Genomic DNA, 23,930 nt, shown 5'->3' with positions numbered 1-23,930 from the left:
ACTTCCTGAAAAAGTTCACTTTATGGGACATGATTGATTTCCCACCCAAATCTATTTCCCCTTGTGTCCATGGAAGAACATATTTTTATTTTGTATTTCCCTTTTGCCACATATCTAATCAGTACTGGACTCTAAACTGAAAGAGATGAAATGAATGTTTATATCAGTAATTATTTGCTCCTCTACTATTGTTACTCTGGAAGCAGAAAGCTTGGCCTAATCTTATTCAATGAGAGTTGTAGGGAAAGTCTTCTAGGGATTTGGTCAAAATCTCTTAATAGTAAACATGCCTGAGAGGAAAAAGTGGGTGTCTGGAAGGAAGAAATGCCTCTTACGTTTTGGGTACTGTTCTATTACATGAACTTCTAGAACTGCTTGAATTATGAATTGAAAAAGCTGACTATTGAATGTGATAGAATAGAAAGAAGGAATGTACATGACAATGTTTTTAAATTAGTCAACTCTGGAAACTGCCTCTGTGTGGTTTAAGGTAAATATTTTCTCATTTTATTAGTCTGCTTTTTATTACTTAAAAAAAAAATACCTGAGTCAGGCTAACTATAAAGAACCAACTTTATTTTGGATTACAGTTCTGGAGGTGCAACGTCTAGGAACATTATCTGGCATGGATGATCTTTTATTTTTTAAGATTTAATTTATTTGAAAGGCAGAGTTAGAAGGAGGGGAGGGGAGAATTAGAGAGAGGGAGAGAGAAATTGGTCTGACATCTACTAGTTCATTCCCCAAATGGCCATAAAGTCTGGAGCTGGGTCAGGTCCAAGCCAGGAGCTTCTTCCCTGTCTCCCAGGTGGGTGCAGTGGCCCAAGGACTTGGGCCATCTTCTACTGCTTTCCCAGACACATTAGCAGGGAGCTGGATTGGAAGTGGAGCAGCTAGGACTTGAATTGGTGCCCCTATGGGATCCTGAAGGTGCCAGCTTTATCTGCTCACCACAACACTGGAATCAGGAGTGATCTTGCTGGCGAAATCCCAAAGTGGTCCAGAGCATCACAAGGCAAGAGGAAGTACCTCTGTTTCTGTCTCTCTGTACATAAAAGCACCAGGATTTAACCATAGGTGATGCACTCTAATGACTTAATCCAGTCTAATTGGTTACCAAAGACCCCACCTTAAACACCATGCTGTGATTCAAATAGGATTTGACCACTGAATTTAAATTTGGGGAATTTAAATCCCAAATCCTTATGGTAATAATCTTAAGAAAGTGGAAACTTAATCCAGCTTTGCAGTTTCCAAGAGGTACCTTTGAGAAATGATTACATTAGTTCCAAGCCCCAGAGATAAAATCCTGCTGACTTCCTAAGGAGAGGGACGGTGACCAGACAAGCATAGGCAAAAGCACACACTCCCGGTCTTGTCCTGTGATGCCCTGTAACATTGGAACTCTGCCAGCAAGAACACAGTCACTAGACATTGAAACAGTGGGGTATTCTGATCTGTGAATGTCCAGACCTGTGAGCCAAAGTACACCTTCTTCCTTGATAGAGGTAGCTTGCCTTGGGTATTCTGTTATAGTGATAAAAAACTGACTAACATACACCATGATTATAACTTTCCACCCTCTTGGGGACTAAACTGAGTTCAGGGAAACACATATTCAAACTAAAGGACCATTAAAACTCCTTTTATCCTGGTTTATAATAGTTGCAAATGAAATATCCCTGAAATAACTGAAATAAGTAATATACATATTGGTCCTTTTAAAGACTCTTCAGAAGTGAAGCTATTAAATATGTTTGTTTTTGATTGCTTTTACAACCAGAAATACTAGAAATTGGTGGTCTTAGACATGATTATCCTATCTATCCAGGTTTCTTTTCTATTTGAGTATGTAAAATTAATAGCTTCTTTATTATTTCTTTATCACTGAAACAAGAACCTGGAGTTGTGTTGTGATTGGTCATTATTATTTATAAATTCAAACTTACACTAATAATCCTTCTTTATTACTTTGTACATAGTTTAGCACATAACTTCTGCATTCACTTTTTCCCCAAAAGAAACCTTTTATTTAAGGAATACAAACTTTATGCATTTCATAAGTACAACTTTAGGAATATAGTGATTCTTCCCACCATACCTGCTCTCCCACACACACTTCTACCCCTTCTCCTTCTCCCTCTCCCAGTCCCAGTCCCATTCTCCTCTAAGATCCATTTTTGATTAACTTTCTACACAGAAGACCAACTCTACACTAAGTAAAGAGTTGAACAATTTGCAAGAAAAACAAAACAAAAAACTATTCGACAGATGTGACAAAGGCGGTTCAAAGTCATTGCATCTTGAAGTTCATTTCACTTTTTTTTTTCTAGAACCTTAATTTCATACAAGCACTCAAAATGATACATCTTTTGTGAACACTTAGATATAATACAACTCTTTGAGGACAGAGGTCCTGCATGGGAAGTTAATGCACAGTGACTCCTGTTAATTTAACAATTAACATTCTTTTTTAAATTAATTTATTTGAAAGTCAGAGTTATACAGAGAGAAGAAAGGCAGAGAGAGAGGTCTTCCATCTGCTGTTTTTTTCCCCAGTTGGCTGCAACGGCTGGTCCTGTGCCGATCTGAAGCCAGGAGCCAGGGAGCTTCTTCTGGGTCTCCCCCAGACCATAGCAGAGAGCTGGATTAGAAGTGGAGAAGCCAGATTTTGAACCGGTTCCCATATGGGTTGCTGGCACTGCAGGTGGAGGCTTTACCCACTATGCCACAGCGCCAATGCCATGATTAACACCCCTACGTATAACATCAGTGATCACCCTAGGCTCTTTGACATGAGCCGCCTAGGCTATGGGAGACTTTTGAATCCACAGCTCCATCAGTATTTGGACAATGCCATAAGCAGAGTAGACATTTTGTCCTCCCTTCACAGAAAACTACCTCCTTCTCTGATAACCACTTCTTTTCACTGAGGTCTCACCCACTGAGGTCCTTCATGTAGGACATTTTTTTTGCCACAGTGTCTTGGCTTTTCATGCCTGATTTGCTCTCCTGGGCTTTTCAGCCAGACCTGAATGCCTTAAGGTGCTGATTCTGAGGCCAAAGTGTTACTTAAAGACATTGTCATTCTATGAGTCTGCTATGTGGACTGCTTCCCATGTTGGATCATTCCCTCCTTTTTAATTCTATTATTACCAGACACTTAATTCTATGTATATGACCACTTTAAAATATAAGGTGATATTTTTGCTACCCAGCTTAAGGGGATTTGGGGTCCCATGGCAAGTTTTTAAACTGTATCCTTAGAAGTAAGTCCATAGGAACATATACAAAACTATACAGCTTTACAGTTACAAGCTTCATACACTTCATAATTAAAACTTTAGGAATATGGTGATTCTTCCCTCATGCCCACCTCCCACCCATACTGTCACCCCTCTTCCTCCTACCTTTCTTATTCCCAATGTTGTTTTTTACTGAGATCTATCTTCAATTGACCTTTACACACACATGTTTATGTTAAGTAAAGAGTTCAACAAATAGTATGAAAAAAAAAGTTCATCAACAGTCAAGACAAGGGCTGTTCAAGGCATTGCTTCTCAGAGTATCAATTTCACTTCTGCATATTGCCTTTTAAGGGCTCTATTAGTTATCACAGGTCAGGGAGAATATATGGAATTTGTCCCATTGAAACAAATTTTTCATGAAGTATTATGTTTTCCAGATTCATCACTTTGTTGCAAATGACTGGATTTCATTTTTTACCATTGTGTAGTATTCCATAGTGTACGTATCCCATAATTTCTTAATCCAGTCTTAAGTTGGTGGGCATTTGGATTAATTTCATGACTTAGCTTTTGTGAATTGAGTTGCAATAAACATGGGGGTGCAGATAACTCTCATATGTTTATTTCATTTGCCTTGGGTAAATTCCAAGGAATGGGTCATATGGTAGGTCTGTATTCAGATTTCTCATTTAACTCCATACTGTCTTCCACAGTTGCTCTACCAGTTCACATTCCCCTCAACAGTGGATGGGGTTACCTTTTTACCCACATTCTTGCCAGCATTTGTTGTTTGTTGATTTCTGTATGAAAGCCATGCTAACTGGGGTGAAGTGAAACCTCATTGTGTTTTCGATTTGCATTTCCCTGATGGCTAGTGATCCTGAGCATTGTTTCATGTGTTGGCCATTTGGGTTTCCCCTTTTGAAAAATATCTGTTTAAGTACTTAGCCCATTTCTTAATTGAGCGGTTTGTTTTGTTGTTGGGTTTTTTGATCTCTTTATATATTCTGTTTATTAATCCTTTATCAGTTGTATAGTTTGCAAGTAATTTCTCCTGTCAGTTGCCTTTTCACTTTGCTTAGTATTTCTTTTGCAGTAAAGAAGCTTCTCAGTTTGATGTAATCCCATTTGTTAATTTTGGCATTGATTGCTTGTGCCCAGAGGTCTTTTCCAAGACCTTTGCTTCTGCCATGTCTTGCAGGGTTTCCCAGATGTTCACTAATAATTTGATGGTATTTGGTCATAGATTTAGGTCTTTAATGAGTTTTGAGTGTGTTTTTGTGTAAGGTTTATTGTAGGGGTCTTCCCTCATACTTCTGCATGTGACAACCTAGTTTTCCCTGCACCATTTGTTGAAGAGACTTCCTTGCTCCAGGGATTCATTTTAGCTCCTTTGTCAAAGATAAGTTGGTTGTAGATGGTTGGATTGATTGTTGATTTCTAGCATTTTTAATCTGTTCTATTGATCTGTCTATCTGTTTTTGTACCAGTACCAGGTTGTTTGGATTATAACTGTCTGTAGTATATCTTGAAATCTGGTATTGTGATGCCTCCACCTTTGTTTTTGTGTGTAAGATTGTTTTAGCTATTTGGGGTCTCCTATGTTTCCATATGAATTTCAGCATCATTTTTTCTAGATCTGAGAAGAATGTTCTTGGTATTTAGATTAGTATCACATTGAATCTGTAAATTCCTTTTGGAAGTACAGACATTTTGATGATATTGATTCTTCTAATCCATGATCATGGAAGATTTTTCCATTTTTTGTAGCCTCTTCTATTTCTTTCTTTAATATTGTAATTCTCATTGTAGAGTTCTATACAAAGGCTGTTGATTTGTCTATCAATTTTATATCCTGCTACTTTACCAAACTCTTATGAGTTCCAGTATTTTCTCAGTGGAGTCTTTTGGATCCCCTCTGTATAGAATCATGTCATCTGCAAATAGGGATAGTTTGAATTCCTCCTTCCCAGTTTGTATCCCTTTGATTTCTTTTTCTTGGCTACTTGCTCTGGCTAAAACTTCCAGGACTGTATTGACTAGCAGTGGTGTGAATGGGCATCCTTGTCTGGTTCCAGATTGCAGTGGGAATGCTTCCGTCTTTTCCCCATTCAATAGGACGCTGGCCAAGTGTTTGTCATAGATTGTGTTGACTGTGTTGAGTAATGTTCCTTCTGTACCCAATTTGCTTAGAGTTTTCATCATGAAAGGGTATTGTATTTTGTCAAATGCTTTCTCTGCATCTATTGAGGTAATCAGATGGTTTTTGTTCTGTAGTTTGTTTATGTGATGTATCATATTGACTGATTTGTGAATGTTGAACCATCCCTGCTTACCAGGGATTAATCCCACTTGGTCTGAGTGAAATGATCTTTCTGATGTTTTGGATTCAATTGGCTAGAATTTTGTTATGATTTTTGCATTTATCCTCATCAGGGAAATTGTTCTATAGTTCTTTTTCTCTGTTGCTTCTTTTTCAGAGTTAGGAATTAAGGTGATAATGGCTTCATAGAAAGAATTTGGGAGGATTCTTTTCCTTTCAGTTGTTGTGAATAACTTAAGAATTGGAGTTAGTTCTTCTTTAAATGTGTGGTAGAATTCAGTGGTGAAGCCATTCGGTCCTGGATTTTTCTTTGTTGGGAGGTTCTTTATTACTGATTAAATTTTCATCTTGGTTATGGGTCTTTTTAGGTTTCCTGTGTTTTTGTGGCTCAATTTAGGTAGGTTGTATGTGTCCAGGAATCTATCCGTTTCTTCTAGGTTTCCTGGCTTGCTGGCATACAGCTCTTTGTAGTAATTTCTGATGATTTTTTATTTCCGTGGTGTCTGTTATATCTCGTTTTTCATATCTTATTTAATAATTTGGGTCTTCTCTCTCTTTTTAGTTAGTTGGGCCAGTGATGTGTCAATTTTGTTTATTTTTTTAAAAAAACCAATTGTTTTGCTGATATTTTGTATTTTTGTGGTTTCAATTTCATTTCTTTAATTTTAATTATTTATTTTCTCATATTAGTTTTCAGTTTGGTTTACTGTTTTTCTATATCTTGAGATGCATGTTAGCTCATTTATTTGGTGCCTTTATAATTTCTTTATGTAGGCACCAATTGCTATAAACTTTGCTCTTAGCACTGCTTTTGCTTTATCCCATAAGTTTTTTTTTTTTTTAATTTATTTGAAATTCAGAGTTAAACAGAGAGGAGAAGTGGCGGGGGTGGGGGGGCCTTCCATCCGATGGTTCACTCCCCAGTTGGCCACAACAGCCAGAGCTGCACTGATCCGAAGCCAGGAGCTTCTTCCGGGTCCCCCACGTGGGTGTAGGGGCCCAAGGACTTGGGCCATCTTCCTCTGCTTTCCCAGGCCATAACAGAGAGCTGGATCAGAAATGGAGCAGCTGGGTCCCAAACCAGAAATGGAGCAGCTGGCGCCCATATATCCCATAAGTTTTGATATGCTGTATTGTCATTTTCATTTGTTGCCAGAAATTTTTTGTTTTCTCTTGATTTCTTCAATGAGCTCACTTTCATTCAGGAGCATGTTGCTCTGTCTCCATGTGTCACTGTGAAAATCTTTTCTGGTCATGTCTATTAGGACTTCTTTGTGCTTCATGTACTTGGATGTCCCTTTCTTTCTCAAATTAGAGAATTTTTCCGTTATTATTTCACTAAAAAGGCCTTCTAATTCTTTCTCTCTTTCGACGCCTTTTTTTTTTTTTTTGACAGGCAGAGTTAGATGGTGAGAGACACACAGAGAGAAAGGTCTTCCTTCCATTGGTTCACCCCCAAAATGACCGCTACAGCCGGCGCACTGTGCTGATCTGAAGCCAGGAGCTTCTTCCTGGTCTCCCATGCGGGTGCAGGGACCAAGCACTTGGGCCATCCTCCACTGCCTTCCCAGGCCACAGCAGAGAGCTGGACTGGAAAAGGAGCAACCAGCACAGAATCCGGCGCCCCAACCGGGACTAGAACCCGGGGTGCTGGCGCTGCAGGCAGAGGATAAGTTTTGGGAGCTGTGGCACCAGCTCTTTCCACACCTTTAACAACTCCTAGAAACTGTGTGTTGGGTCGTTTCATAGTGTCCTATAGATTCCCAACAGTGTTTTTTATTTTGTAATTTTTTCTTGTTTTTGGTTTGACTGTATAACTTCCTGTGTTTTGTCTTCTAAGTTAAATATTCTTTCTTAGGCTTCACCAAGTCTGTTTTTAAGGCTTTCCACTGCATTTTTTGTTCTGTTGAATTCTTCATGTTCAAGGTTTCATTTTGATTTCTCTTTGAGCTCTCAAGTTCTTGGGAGAAATTTTCTTTCATGTCATATACAGATTTCGTTCGTTTGTGCATTTGCTTCTGATTACTTCTAAGTAATAGTATAATCAATTTTTTGAATACCATTTCTGGCATTTCTTCAGTGTCATCATCTTCACAATCTAGTATTGAAGTGTTGTATTCTTTTGGTGACATCATGTTGTGTTCCTTGTACTTATTTCTTGAATTGCTGCAGTTATTATTTGGCATTTGTGGAAATACTCATTGGTTTTTTCTTTGCTTTTTTGCTGTGGAGGCTTTTATCTTTGGGCTATACCTCTGAATTTAGTGGAGTGTCTACTTTTTCAGTGAATACCTAGAGGCGTGTGATGAGTGTGGCCACGGACCTCTGTTCAGTGCTGCATGGTGAAGGGACTGCAGTTAACTTATCTCATAAGATTAACCCTACACTGAGTAAAGAATTTAACAAATAGTATGACAGAAAAACAAAAAAAAAAAACAAAAAAAAAAACAAAAAAAAACAACCTGTTCCTTAACAGTTGATACAAGAGCTGTAAAAAATCATCACATCTCAAAGTGTCACCTTCACTCCTTTAGATTACCTTTTAGGTATTGTATTTGGGTAAATTTCCATGTATTGCAGGATCATATGATCTGTTTTCAGATTTCGAGGTGTCTACCTACTGTTTTCCACAATGGCTGAACCAGTTTACATTACCACCAACAGTGGATTTAAAGTACTTTTTTCATGACATCCTCCGTGGCATTTATTGTTGGTTGATTTCTGTATGAGAGCCATTCTAATTGGGGTGAGGTGAAACCTCTTGTGGTTTTGATTTGCATCTCCCTGATGGCTAGTGATCCTGAGCTTTTTTTCTTTTTCATGTGTCTGTTGGCCATTTGAATTTCCTCACTTGAAAAATGTCTGTTCAAGTCCATTGCTCATTTCTTAACTGGATTGTTTGCTTTGTCGTTTTTGAGTTTCTTGAGCTCTTTATGTATTCTAGCTATTAATCTTTTATCAGTTGCATAGTTTGCAAATATATTCTCCCATTCTGTCAGTTGCCTCTTCACTTTCCTAAGTGTTTCTTTTGCAGTAAAGAAGCTTCTCAATTAGATGTAATCCCATTTGTCATTTTTGGCCTTGATTGCCTGTGCTTCTGGGGTCTTTTCTAAGAAGTTTTTACCTATGCCAATGTCTTGCAGAGTTTCTCCAGTGTTCTGTAGTAATTTGATGATTTCGAATAGTAGATTTAGGTTCCTGATCCATTTTGAGTATATTTTTGTGTAAGGTGTAAGATAAGAATCTTGTTTCCTAGTTCTGCAAGTGGAGATCCAGTTTTCCTAGCACCATCAGTGAAAAGACTGTCATTGCTCCAGGAATTGGTTTTAGCTCCTTTGTCATAGATAAGTTGGGTGTAGATGCATGGATTGATTTCTGGACTTTATCTATCTGTTCCATTGGTCTGCATTTGTATTTTTGGCTGTCTATTTTGATTATAACTACCCTGTAGTATGTTGTGGAATCTGGTATTGTGATGCCTCCGGCTTTGTTTTTGTTGTTGAAAATTGCTTTAGCTGTTCTGTGTCTCTTATGTTTCCATATGAATTTTAACATCATTTTTCCTAGATCTCAGAAGAATCTTTGTTATTTTGATTGGGATCTCATTGAATCTGTAAATTGCTTTCAGTAGTATGGCCATTTTGATGATATAAATTCCTCCAATCCAAGAACATGGAAGATTTTTTTATTTTTTGTGTCTTCTTTTAATGTTTTGTAATTTTCATTGTAGAGATTTTAACTTCCTTGGTTCAACTTATTTCAAAGTATTTAAGTTTTTGGTAGCTATTGTGAATGCAATTGATCTTTGAAGTTCTTTCTCAGCCATGACATTGCTTGTTTTACAAGGCTGTTGATTTTTGTGTGTTAATTTTATTTCCTGCCACTTCACAAAACTCTTTTATGAATGCCAACAGTCTCTCAGTGGAGTCTTTGGGATCCCCCTCTATATAGAACCATGTCATTTGCAAATAGGGATAGTTTTGACTTATTCCTTCCCAATTTGTATCCCTTTGATTTCTTTTTCTTCCTGATGGCTCTGGCTAAAACTTCCAGGAATATATTGATTAGCCATGGTGAGAGTGGGCACGCTTGTCTGGTTCTAGATCTAAGTGGGAATGCTTCCAACTTTTCCTCATTCAATAAGATGCTGTCTGTGAGTTTGTCATAAATTGCCTTGAATATGTTGAGGAATGTTCTTACTATATCCAATTTGCTTAATGTTTTCTTCATGAAAGGATGTTACATTTTATCAGATGTTTTCTCTGTATCTATTGAGATAATCATATGGTTTCCATTCTGCATCTCGTTAATGTGATGTATCACAGCGATTGATTTAAATGTTGAGCCATTCCTGCATACCAGGGATAAATCCCACTTGGTCTGAGTGAATGATTTTTCTGATGTGTCCTTGGATTCGATTACTAAGTATTTTGTTGAGGATTTTTTCGTCTATGTTCATCAGGGATATTGGTCTATAGTTCTCTTTCTCCTTGTTTTATTTTTTTCTGGCTTAGGAATTAAGGTGATTCTGGCTTCGAAGAAGAAGGCAGCTGGTGCTGTGACACAGAGGGCTAAAGCCCTGGCCTGAAGTTCCAGCATCCCATATGGGCACTAGATTGAGTCCCGGCTGCTCTACTGCCGATCCAGGACTCTGCTATGGCCTGGGAAAGCAACAGAGGATGGCCCAAATCATTGGGCCCTTGCACTCACATGGGAGATCTGGAAGAAGCTCCTGGCTCCTGACTTCATATCGGCTCGGCTCAGCTCAGCTCAGCTCCAGCTGTCTGTCCGTTTGGGGAGTGAGCTAGCAGTTGGAAGACCTCCCTCTCTATCTGTTTCTACCTCTCTCTGTGACTCTGTCTTTCAAGTAAATAAAATAAATCTTTTAAACAAATGTCTGGGACGATTCCCTCTCTTATAGCTGTTTGGAATAGCTTGAGAAGAATTGAAATTAATCAGTGAAGCCATCTAGTCCTGAGTTTTTCTTTTTTGGGAAGGTCTTTATTGTTGATTCAATGTCCATCTTGGTTATTGATCTGTTCAGGTTTCTATGTCTTCATTACTCAGTTTAGGTAGATTATATGTGTCTAGGAATCTATCCATGTCTTCCAGGTTTCTTGGTGTGTTGGCATACAGCTCTCTGTAATAAATCCTGGTGATTCTTTTCTTTTTGTGGTATTTCTTGTTAAATTTCCTTTCTCATCTTTGATTTTTATTGATTTGGTTCTTCTCTCTCTCTCTCTCTCTCGTTTTGTTTTTTGGCCAATGGTATATCAGTTTTGTTTATTTTTTAAAAACCAGTTCTTCATTTGGTCTTTTGTAGTGGTTTTTTTTTTTTTTTTTTGGTTTCAGTTTTGTTTATTCTCTAACTTTAGTTATTTATTTCTTCCTAGTAATTTTTGGTTTTGTTTGTTGTTTTTCTAGGTTCTTGAGATGCACTGATAGCTCATTCATTTGGTGCCTTTCCAATTTCTTTCTTTTTAAAAAATATTTATTTACTTTAGAGAGTTACAGAGAGAGAGGACAGAGAGAAAGGTCTTCCATTCTGATTCACTTTCCAAATGGCCACAGCAGCTAGAGCTGGGCCGATCTGAAGCCAGTAGCCCGGTGTTCCTTCTGGGTCTCCACATCTGTGCAGGGGCCCAAGCACTTGTACCATCTTCCACTGCTTTCCCAGGCCATAGCAGAGAGGTAGATTGGAAAAGTAGCAGCCTGGACATGAACTGGCACCCATATGGGATGCCTGTGCTACAGGCAGAGACTTAGCTTACATTATAGCACCACCCCCTTCCAATTTATTGATGTAGGCACAAATTCCTATAAACTTTGCTGTTGACACTGATTTTGCTGTATACCGTAAGTTGTGATATATTGTATTGTCATCTTCATTTGTGTGCAGAAATTTTTAAAATTTTTCTTTAACCTACTGCTCGTTCAGGAGTATGTTGTTCAGTTTCTATGTGTTTGCAAATGTTCTTGAGATTCTTGAGTTGTTAATCTCCAACATCATTCCTTTGTGTTCTGCAATGAGGCATGGTATGATTTAAAAAAAAAAAAACTTTTTTTTAAAATTTGGTTGACTTGTTTTATGGCCTATCATGTAGTATATCCTAGAGAAAGTTACATGTACTGATGAAAAGAATGTGTATTCTGCAACTGTGGGATGAAAGGTTCTGTAGGTATCAGGCCCATTTAGTCCACATTGTTGATTAGCTCTGTTGTTTATTGATTTTGTCTGGTTGATATGTCCTGATGAAAGTGGGGTGTTGAAGTCCCCTATTAGTATTATATTGGAGTCTGTCTCCCTTTAGATCCATTAACCTTTGTTTTAAATAGCCAGGCATCCTTTAATTGGATGCATAGACATGTATTATTGTCACATCAGCTGGGCTAATCCAGTGCCAGGAGCTTTATCCTGGTCTTGCACTTGGGTGCAGGGGTCCAAGCAATTGGGTAATTTTCTACTGCTTTCTCAGGCTTTCCAGCAGGGAGCTGGATGGAAAGTATAGCATTCAGGACTTGAACCAGCACCCATATGGGATGCTGATGCCACACGCGAAGGTTTAACCCACAATGCAACATTTTTGGCCCCCTTAAGCATCTTTTGTAAGGCTGGCCTAGTGACAAATTCTTTCTGTATCTGTTGGTTATGGAAAATATTTCACCTTCATTCATAAATGAGAGCTTTGTAGGGTAAGGGATTCTGGATTGAGCTCTCTTATGACTTGGACTATGTCCCTCCATTCTCTCCTATCCTATAGGATTTCTGATGAGAATCAGCTGTAAGTTTAATTGGAGATTCTCTGAAAGTAATCCTGCATTTCCCTTGTGTACATTTAGAATCTTTTCTCTGTGTTTTACTGTTGAAAATTTGACTACAGTGTGTCATTGTGAAGATCTTTTGTGGTCATGACTATGAGGAGTTCTATGTGCCTTGCGTACTGGGACTTCCCTTTCATTCTCCAGATTAGGAAAGTTTTATGTAAAAGTTTCACTTAATAGGATTCTGATCAGTTCTGTTTCCACACCTTCAGGAACTCCTAAGACCTGTATGTTGGATCATTTGTATTCCATATATCTCCAAAGTGTTTTTAATTTTTCCTAATTTCTTCTAATCCCCCCCTTTTTTTGGTCTGACAAAAAATTCTGAAGATTTGTTATCTTGTTTTGTTGTTTTTAAAGATTTATTTATTTATTTAAGAGGCAGAGTTCCAGACAGAGGTCTTGCATTCTCTGGTGCTCTCCTGAAATGGTCGCAATGGCCAGAGCTGGGCCAATCCAAAGCCACGAGCTGGAACCAGGAGCTTATTCTGAGTTTCCCATGAAGGTGTAAGGACCCTAGCACTTGGGCTATCTTCCACTGCTTTCTGAGGCCATGAGCAGGGAGCTGGATTGGAAGTGGAATAGCTGGGACTTGAAACAGAGCCCATATGGAATGCCTACGCTGCAGGTCGAGGCTTAACCTACTTTGCCCTAGTGCCAGCCCCCGAAGATTTTTCTTCTAAGTCAGATATTGTCTCTTCCGGCTCACCAAATCTGTTGTTAAGGCTTTACACTATATTTTTTTTATTTGACAAATTGAATTTACTTCTAGAGTATCATTTTGATTGCTTTTCAAAATCTCAATTTCATGGGGAAATTTCTTTAATTTGTGAATTTGCTTCTTACTGCTTCTATGTAATCTTATGATTAATCTATTGAATTCCATTTTAGGCATTTCATCAATTTCTTCATTTTACATTCTAACATCGACGTGTTGTGATCCTTTGGGAAGAGGGTTATGTTGTCTTGTTCTTGTTTCTTGAATTTCTGTGTTTATTTTTAGGTATTTGTGGAAATACTTGTAGGTTTTTTTTTTTTTTTCCTATAATGGCTTTTGTCTTTGAACTATGCATCTGTGGCTTAGTAGGGTGTCAGCTCTTACACTGAATACCCAGAGGTGTGTGCTGGGTATGGCCATGGAGCTTTCCTTGGTGCTGCAGGGTGAGTATCCAGGGTGACACCCAAGTTGGGTGTGGTAGATCTCTTCTTAGCAGAAAGGAAATATAATTTCTGTTGGTGTAATCACACCCTCACTTCATCTCTTCCAAGGTGATAAATGCCTGGGTGTCAGTGTACACTGGTTGTAATACTCATCCATGCTGCTGTATGAACTGCACAGACTTTGTGCAGTCCTCACAGATCCTGTTGCAGTGACACCCCTACCCTTCCTCCCCATCTCCCTTAACCCCCCACGTCCTCCCCTGCCCAGGCTATCAGGAAGCTCTGAGCATGTGGAGCCCTGTGCATTGATTGCCCAGAGACCCAGCTACACCCTGCACCCTCTCGTGCATTCAGAGTTCCCACATTCTCAACACACAAGGCTCCCACAGTTGTGGGGTATAGAGGATCCTATCTGCCCCTCTAACCTGTTTCTTCCACAGAGAGGCAGAAACATTCCCAGAGCCAGTTGCCTGTGGGTGCTTTGCCTAGATGGTTTGAGCCCTGGATCCTCTAATCACCCTTAGGGTTATAGGCTGGACTCATATCACAATCTCCCTCCAGTTACATCACCAGTGACACGGGCTGCTGCAGTCTGATCTTAGCTCTTTCTCCAAAGCTGGTGCTTTCTCCTGCTCTTCCTTGCTGGGGTTCTGTGTTGTGTCCATGTTCTTGCTGTGTGTGAGCACCTTCCACACAGATCCATGGCATTCCTCTTCCTTCTGTAGAATTCCCACTGCCATTTTCTAACTCTCCCCAAGAATGTACTTTCTCCACTTTCTCTCTCTTTTTAATTATTTACCCCTAGCCTTGAGAGTACACTCATCCCTATTCTGCCATCTTGGAATCTCCCAAATGAAAGGTTTTATTAAAACTATTAGAGCAACCAAAAGAACAAGAAGTACATCATTGTGTGTACTAGACCTTTCAAGTTTCATGTCCATTTGAAAATTAGGCTTCCTCTACAATCTTAACTCATTAATGCTACTTAGATTTTTCCCCATTGGAAATATGAATATTAAGTAGAATTCCAAGTGAGCCTCCAAAGCCTTGTTTGGTAGATTATAGTTTCAATAACATAGACTTATAATTAATGGAACAAAATAAAACTCTTAGGTATAGGATGTTAAAGTATAAGGCACTTATATTTCTCAGAAATTGTCATTAACCAAGATTCTCAAAATGATGGCTTAAACAAGATGAATTTCTTTTTTAATCTCACATAAAAGAAATTCAGAATTTGAGCATCACTAAGGACCAAGCTACTTCTTTCTGTTTAGCTACCCCTAGTGCATCACTATGATTCTCAGGGTCACTCATAATCCAAAATAACTATTAAAAGTCCAGCTATCAAATCCAAGAAAGAATTAGAAGGAAAGCAGGAAGGGCAAACTGAGCTTCCATCAATTGCCTGTTCATGTGTCCTACTTTATTTTGTTTTTAATATTTTTTTATTTGAATATCAAAGTTACACAGAGAGAGGGAGAGACAGATCATCTATCCGCTGTTTCACTTGCTAGATGGCTTCATTGGCCAGGGCTGGGTCAGGCCGAAGCCAGGAGCTTCTACCAGATCTCCTGTGTGGGTAACAGGGGACCGGGCACTTGGGCTATCTTCTACTGCTTTTCCCAACTACTAGCAGAGATCTGGAACAGAAGCAGAACAGCCAGGACACCTGGGATATAGGTGTTACAGGAAGTGGTTTTATCCACTAAGCTAGAAAATGCCTGCCCCTCTTTTGTTCTACTTTAAGATGCATTCCTGGAATTCTTTCCCACAACTTCCCGTATATATTTTATTGGCTGGAACTGCAGTCTACAGCAACAACTTGCTATAAGAAAGAACATTACAACATAGAATAAAATCAAGTTTCTCTTAGGAAGAAGAAGATTATTTGTTTTTGAAAGTAACTAGAAGCTTCTACCATGAGACTGGGAGATATTCATAGACTTTTGCCCCTAGACTTCCCCAGCTGTCTGTATAGCTGCACAGTGGTAGTGTTAGATTCAGAACCCATATGCCTTGCTGACCTATATTAACCCACAGGGTTTACAATTGTTTCTACTAATAATAAGTTTGATAAATTGATAGTAAATTAAGCTCGTGTAATTAATACAAGAGTTCTTCCTTGCCTCTTTATCTCAGCATCCTCCCAATCCACCCCCATCCCCTGCACCCCGCCACAGAATTCCCCTGGATATTTCAGAGTATTATTGCCTGCTTACTTGAAAAGTCTGTGTAACTATCATTAACTATCCTCAGAAGATACAAGTTAAAATGGCTATCCAGATTCTGTGATTAAAATTAATAGTAACTTTAGTGTGTTCTAGCATTTTACATGTGTTTTTTTTTTAACATTAATGATTTCACAACTGTGAGTAAATTTTTTCAAATTTTCTCTTACAGTATAGCTGAAATACAGAAAGATGTGGAATACAGATTGCCATTCACTGTAAATAACCTGACAATTAACATTAATATGTGAGTAGAATTATATCCTGCTTTTTCATGTATTAGTATTCAAAACTTTGTATTTTTATTTCGTTACTATTAGAAATGAGCTGTGAACTTCAAATGACTATAATTTATAAAATAGTGTGTAATTTAATAAAATAAAAATTTGGTGAGATATTACAGTAATTTATATTGCTTTAGAAGAACAGAGGAAATGTAATAAAAAAAAATAATAGGAGTATGCATCATATATGAGGTGTGCATCCCATATCAGAGTACCTGGATTCGACACCTGGCTCCAGCTCCTAACTCCAGTTTTCTGCTAATACCCTGGGCAGCAGTGATTATAGCTCAGCTGGTTGGAATCCTGCCACCCACATGGAAAACCCAGATTGAGTTCCTAGCTCCTGGCTTCAGCTCCAGCCCAGGTGTAGCTGTTGGGGGCATGTGGGGATAGACGCTTTCTCTCTTATCCAATCCTTGTTCCTCCGCCCCCCCCCCCCCATTTTTCTCTCTCTGCCTCTGAAATAATTTTTTTAAATACTATAGTAATCCTTGGAACTATAGTTTTACTGTTTAGTACTATAGTTTAGGGCAAATGCCAGACATGGTAAGTTTACAGTGGAGTCAGGATACAAACCCAGATTGGTTGGGCTCCAAAGGCCATTTACTCTGAAACTAGTTTAAAATTTTCAACTATATAATAAATAATTTAAAATTAAAAAAAAATTTATATATTTGAAAAGCAGACAGGGACAGAGATATTTCATCTTAGGTTCACTATCTAAATACCCACAATAGCCAGGGCTGGACCAGGCTAAAGCCAGAAGCCAGGAAGTCAATCTGGGTCTCCCACATGAGTGGCAGGGACCCAAGTACTTGAGCCATCAACTGCTCCCTTCCAGAATGCACATCAGCAGGAAGCTGAAATTGGGAGTAGAGCCATAACTCGGACCAGAGCACTCTGATATGGGATACTTGCATTTCAAGTGGTGCCTTAGCTGTTGTGCCAAATGCCTGCCCCATAAATAAATACCCAATGCACAGAAAGAGCTATGCAGGCAAGGCCAACAAGGTAGTTTTCTGAGACAATGAGGGAACAGAGAATTTAAAGGAAAATATTCTTCTGAGTTTTATAGATTTGGAAAAGTTTCCAGATCTAGTTAATTTCAACTTTTTAAAACTTCACTCACTAAATATTATAGTCATTTCATAGCTGTTAAATTTTTCACTTTTTTATTTTTGGTATTGAGAACTTAGTGTTTTTTTACTTGAAACCATGTGATTAACCTCAAAGTTGAGAGAAGTGTTAAGTGGGACATTTAGAAGGGAGCCATATAGAACCAAGGCATGATGAGTCACATCATTTCAATCCTAGTACTTTGTATTACATCTCTTACTGTTTGGAAATACAATGGATAAAGCAATGATTTCTGACAGCATTTCAAAAGTAGATAAACTAAGAGAAAATTATATGGCCAGAACCTGTATATCAATAGCCAGCAGGGTTAGTATCACTCACTGGATACAAATGCCTGATAGAGATTGTGAATTGCTTGGTATATTGTGTTTGGAAACAATTAATGAACATGTTATAAAGAATATTCTGTTGTTCAGATCTGCAGTTCACATTGAGAATGTTTTCCTGTGTTGGACTGCTATCTATAAAATCTTGCCAGACCTTATACTTTGCAATCGACAACCATAATAGAGAACTTATCACTAAATAATTAATCCATATCAAAGTGTAAAATTGTGCTTTTAACTTTAAGATCATGATGATATACTGTTCATCTGTTCTGTCTTTACCAGATTACTTCCTCCACAATTTCCTCAAGAAAAGCCAGTGATCAGCGTTTACCCACCAATACGACATCACTTAATGGATAAACAAGGAATATATGTTACCTCTCCTTTAGTAAACAATGTATGTATATGGTACACTTAATTTCAGAGTGATAAAACAAGTATATTAATTTTCTTTGGAATAGTTTAGAAATCTGAAGTGCATTTAAAATTAGATTTGGAATTACTAACTTTCAAAAAAGTTTTATTCTGTATAACAGATAACACTGTGTTTACGTAAGATTCTGGCTTACAATATGATATAATTGATTAATATGAAGGACTGTAACTTTGGTGTACCCTCAGTATTTATCTGTGAACCTTCAAATTATTGTAAGTAGTGAAATATGAGTTTATCTCTGTATAAATAGACTTTTAACCTGCTTTGCTGATTACCAAGTGTTTACAGTATTGATTTTGTAACTGATTTTATAAAACGTTTTATGTTGTCTGTTACTAATATTTTTAGTTGACACAATGCCCTTCTTTTTTTTTTTTCACTTGATTCTTTGACTTGTAAAAGTAGGATACGTTAGGATAATCTAAAATTATCCTAATGAGACTTTATAATCTTTCTTGAAAGTAATTTTAATCATGTTTTATTTTTGTTTTTAGTTTACAATGCACTCAGATCTTGGAAAAATTATTCAGAGTTTGTTAGATGAGTTTTGGAAGAATCCTCCAGTTTTAGCTCCTACTTCAACAGCATTTCCATAGTGAGTATCTTTATAACAAAATTTTGCATATATTTTCAATTATCAGAATAATGAAAATATGGTTTAAAAACAAGTCACATTAGAAGACAATCCTCTGTTTTCCACATCCCCACTTTCAGAAAAATAGATGCACACTTTTCAGCAGCAGTGGTGGTGTCCTCCTTCAACTGTCTTTTCTAGTATAACTTTACCTTTCTGTATAATGTGCTTATACTGCTATCTCTTTGATTCTTTGATTTTAGATATTGTCTATTGACCTTCTATTACAATAGATAAGGATTTAAATATCTTTCACAACATTTCACTTTTCTCCTCCTCTTAACGGTAAAAGTATATTGTGACTTTCATATAAGTCCATGTTTTATGCTTTTGTTTTTTTTGACTATCTAAATATAGTCCATTTCTGAATTAACTGTATTATGGTATGTTTCCCTTCTCATATGATCTGTTACCTTTTTCTGGAATTAATAGTTAACCTCAATTCCCCATTGGTTTTGTGTTCTTAGATCTTAATTTTCCACATGTTCTTAAATTTCCAGGTTTTCTTAAATTTGCACAGAACTTTTTAACAGTTCTGAGAGATCTTTTAAGCCATATTTTCCCACAATACCAATCAAGTAATCTCTAGGTTCTTTTTCTGTTCTGTGTAGACAATGTTCCAGTTTCTTCTTCCACTATGAGATACTCTGCTGCATAGCTTGCATCTGGGTAGCTTCCTTGGTTGTTATCTTAGGAAATCCCTTTAATACTTTCTTTTATTAAATTCTCTATTTTTTTTATTTTGTTTTTTTCTTGGCCATTTGCTAGTTTCTGGCTACCTTTCAGTAATGTACTAAGTAGAACTATATGTTCTAGTTACTGAAGATGCATAGCAGTTTTCCCTGTAATAATGTATATTTTCTTTCTGAACCTATAGTTTGCTTTGGGACCAGTGGTGGTTGCTTGTTTTGCTTCATCTTTTTTTTTTAAAGATTTATTTATTTATTTGAAAGAGTTACACAGAAAGAGAAGGAGAGGCAGAGAGAGAGAGAGAGAGAGAGGTCTTCCATCAGATGGTACACTCCCCAACTGGCTGCAACAGCTGGAGCTGTGCCAATCTGAAGGCAGGAGCCAGTAGCTTCTTCCGGGTCTCCCACATGGGTGCTGGGGCCCAGGACTTGGGCCATCTTCTACTGCTTTCCCAGGCCATAGCAGGGAGCTGGATCGGAAGTGGCGCAGCGGGATCTTGAACTGGCGCCCATATGGGATGCCAGCACTGCAGGCCAGGGCATTAACCCACTGCACCACAGTGCCGGCCCCTTGCTTCATTTTTTGTATTAGCTGACATGGCTTGAAGTATGGGAGTTGAATAATCTGAAGACTTACTTAATTCTCATGTCTGACAGATACTCTTAACTAAATTCTGAGATCTTGGTGGAAGATACCAGCTAATACATCCATACTTGGCCCTTTGTATAGCCTGGGCTCCTCATAGCATGTTGAGTTGTATTCTGAGGGCAAGTGTCCCCGGAAGGAGAGCCAGGCAGTCAAAGGAAAGCTGTATTGTCCCCCCCCCCCTCCCCCGCCACAGAAACCTTTTATTTAAGGGATATAAATACAGCTTTAGGAACATAGTGAGTCTTCCCACTGAACCTGCCTTCCAACCTGTACCCCGACCTGTACTCTTGGCCTTCTTCATACTCCCTCTCCTATTCCCATTCTTATTTTTTACTAAGATCTATTTTCAATTAACTTTATACTAATAAGATTAACTCTATAGTAAGAGTTCAACAAATAGTATGAAAAAAAAAACTGTTCCTCAACAATCAAAATGTGGGTTCTTCACAGTCATTGCATCTCAAAGTATCAATTGCACTTCTATAGATTACTTTTTAGGTGCTCTATTAGTTTCCACAGATCAGGGAGAACATATGGTATTTGTCCTTTTTGGGACTTGCTTATTTCAGTAAGTATGAAGTTTTCTAGTTTCATCCGTTTTGTTGCAAATGACAAGATTTTTTTTTTTTACTGTTGTGTAGTACTCCATGGTGTACATATCCCATAATTTATTTATCCAGTCTTCAGTTGACGATCATTGGGTTGATTGCATATCATAGCCCAAGTGCTTGGGCCCCTGCACCTGCATGGGAGATCTGGAAGAAGCTCCTGGCTTCAGATTGGCCCGGTTCTGATTGTTGCAGCCATTTGGGGAGTGAACCAGTGGATGGAAGACCTTTCTCTATGTCTCTCCTTCTCTCTCTAACTCTACCTCTCAAGTAAATCTTTTTCTAAAAACAGTTTTTTTTTAATTTAATTTTTTGTGTGGGGCATTTATTAATTTGACTAAAAATCCAAAAAGTAAAAAGGAATATGGAGTTAAATGTCCCTGCCACTTAGTTTTTTTGTTTTTCTTCTCACTGGCATGAAAGGGTGTATGTGTGTGTGTGTGTGTGTGTGTAATGAGATATTTTATACATATATAAGGAAATATTTATGTAGTATTTTACTCCCCTATTCTTAATATAGACAGTATCATATTGTCCTCTTGCTTCATATTCACTAATTAGTATGGTTTGGAGAGTTTTCCATGTTAGTACATGAGACATTTCTTCATTATTCTTTAGGACCACACATTACTCATTTTAAGGATATATTATAATTTATTTAGCAGCACTCCTATTGCTGGACTTTGCTTCTTCATTGTCATCAGTGCTATTGTAAATATTTTATACAATGTATACATATTTGTCAGATAAATTGTAAATGGTAGACATGTTTGCCATTTTGACAAGTACCGCAAAATTGCCCTTCAGAATAGTTGTACCAGTTTCTGCTTCTTTATACTGTACCTTTTCCCCCATATCTTGGCCAAGATATTATCAAAATGAATTCTTTACCAGTTTGTATACGAAATGGTATGTTAGTATTATTTTAGTTGTATTGATAATTACTACCAGTGGAGTTGTCATCTTTTTCTTGCTTTAGAGATACTTGTATCCTTTTCTGTAACCTGTGAATACTGTCCTATACTCCTCTTATTTATTGGGTTAGTCTTTTTATCAATTTGTAGCAATTATTTTTATTTTAGAGAAATTATTCCTCTGTGATATGAGTTTCATGTGTTTTATTAAATTTGTCTTATAAAGGGCCATATCATGTAGAATTTTTTTTAATGTTATAGTGGGACTTGTTATCATTTTTTCTAATGACTTCTGCATTTGGATCATAAAAAGTTCTTTCCCAGTTTAAGGTTGCAGTTTCCAAATGATTTCTTCCACTGCTTTTAAAATATTTCTGGACATTTAAATTTTTGAAGTGTTAAGTTTTTATACTTATACTAGTTTTAATACTATATATTGTAAATGAGTATCTGGCCTAATATAATTTTTTCTTGATGTCTCAACACTGTTCACTGACATCTTATTTTTCACAGGAGAATCTATTTTAGCTTAATTCCTATCTGTGGTTTTGTTTTTTCTGGATTATATATTTAGTTTTATTAACCTACCTACCCATCTACCTAAAGCTTTATAATTTATTTTGCTATATGGAAGTGCCAATATTCTTTACCCTGCTTTTTCATATTTCCCCCTATTTCTGCTGGTTAATTTTTCTGTATAAATTTGAGTGTTATTAATATATATTTCAACATCTATTACAAATGTTACTTTACAACAAAATATTCTACTCAGATTAACTTATCATTAAATAAAATAATGAATACTTCCATAAAATAATGCTTTGGAAAATGTGTCAATACAAAGTAAAACATTTTAATATTTCATCTTATATTTAAATCATAACCAAAAGTTCTTTATCCTTTGCATGACAGTGAATGACCCATAATAACTTACTGTATTAATTAAAATATTGATATTTGGATGATTCATTCTCTCTCTGCTTCTTTTTTAAAGATTCATTTTAGGGCCGGCGCTGTGACTCACTTGGCTAATCCTCTGCCTGCAGCGTCGGAACCCTGGGTTCTAGTCCCGGTTGGGGCGCTGGGTTCTGTCCCCGGTTGCTCCTCTTCCGGTCCAGCTCTCTGCTGTGGCCTGGGAAGGTAGTGGAGGATGGCCCAAATGCTTGAGCCCTGCACCCGAATAGGAGACCAGGAGGAAGCACCTGGCTCCTGGCTTCAGATTGGCGCAGTGTGCCGGCCGTAGCAGCCATTTTGGGGGTGAACCAATGGAAGGAAGACCTTTCTCTCTGTCTCTCTCTCACTGTCTAACTCTGCCTGTTGAAAAAAAAATATTTTAGTTATTTGAAAGGCAGAATTACAGAGAGAGGTAGAGACAGAGGGAAGTCTTCCATCCACTGGTTCACTCAAAAGAAGGCCACAACGGCCGGAGCTGCGCCGATCCGCAGCCAGGAGCCAGGAGTTTCTTCCGGGTCCCCCACATGGGTGCAGGGGCCCAAAGACTTGGGCCATCTTCTTTGGCTATCCCAGGCCATAGCAGAGAGCTGTATCAGAAGTGGAGCAGCTGGTACTAGAACCAGCGCCCATATGGGATGCCAGCACTTCAGGCCAGGGCTTTAACCCGCTGCGCCACAGCACTGGCCCCTCTCTGCTTTTAAGATTTAAATATTCTAATGTGTTTATAATCTGAGCCTGTCAGAACTTTTATAAAGGGGAAGAAAAGGGTAAATATAAAATATTTTATCTTGCAAAAATAAATGTCTGCTACATTATTTTCTGATTTAGTCCCAGGGCTGTGCTATTCTAATGTAAAAGCATGTTTATGTAAATCTGTTTTAACATTTTTAGCAGGTCATTTGTATATGTGGTTTTCTTTTTAAAATTGTCTAGAAAAGCAATCAGTTAGATTTTGCAAATGTAGTGAAAGCTACTAAGCAGCTATCACGTGAATGAAGCTTCTGGATTGAATGTTGTTCTCCATTCCCCCTATAAAGAAACAGATTGATGCTAATGAGATGCTAATTGGTGCCAAAAATGGACTATGTATTCTCTATTACTCTGAAGAGTTGAATTGTGTGCTTTCTGAAGAATTTATCTTTTTCTTGGGAACCACCTGTTAAGAAGCTTTTGTATTTTTATCACTTTATATAATATTTAATTTCCTTTTTAATTATAATATCCCGTATCACCTGCCTTAAGCAGATTCCATTTATAAAGCATGACTGTTGTTGGGCATGTAGTGTGCCACAATGGGTTAGGCTGCCACTTGTGACACTGATATCCCATATCAGCTACCAGAAGATGGCCCAAGTGCCTGGGCCCCTGCTACCCATGGGAGACATGGTTAGAGTACCTGGCTCCTAGCTTCATTCTGGCCCTACCCCAGCTGTAGCCCTTTGGGAAGTGGCCCTTTGGGATGGATGATCTCTCTTTGTCTTCCTCTCTGTCACTTTGCCTTTCAAATAAAT

At 37.9% G+C, this 23,930-nt stretch overlaps 1 protein-coding gene across 2 annotated transcripts in view; it reads left to right on the top strand.

Moving 5' to 3' along the window:
* Nucleotides 1–23,930, top strand: part of VPS37A (VPS37A subunit of ESCRT-I) — a 46,552-nt gene that overhangs the window by 4,703 nt on the left and 17,919 nt on the right. For both annotated transcript variants that reach the window (XM_002709510.5, XM_051842600.2), the window contains exons 2-4: nt 15,958–16,032; nt 17,818–17,932; nt 18,466–18,566. In XM_002709510.5, the coding sequence (XP_002709556.1) occupies nt 15,958–16,032; nt 17,818–17,932; nt 18,466–18,566 (291 nt within the window). The remainder of the gene's footprint in view (nt 1–15,957; nt 16,033–17,817; nt 17,933–18,465; nt 18,567–23,930) is intronic.

The sequence above is a fragment of the Oryctolagus cuniculus genome, chromosome 2 (assembly GCF_964237555.1).
Source record: "Oryctolagus cuniculus chromosome 2, mOryCun1.1, whole genome shotgun sequence".
NCBI classification, from domain to species: domain Eukaryota; kingdom Metazoa; phylum Chordata; class Mammalia; order Lagomorpha; family Leporidae; genus Oryctolagus; species Oryctolagus cuniculus.
Note: the sequence above shows the minus strand (reverse complement) of the source record. Positions and strands in the feature narration are given on the sequence as shown.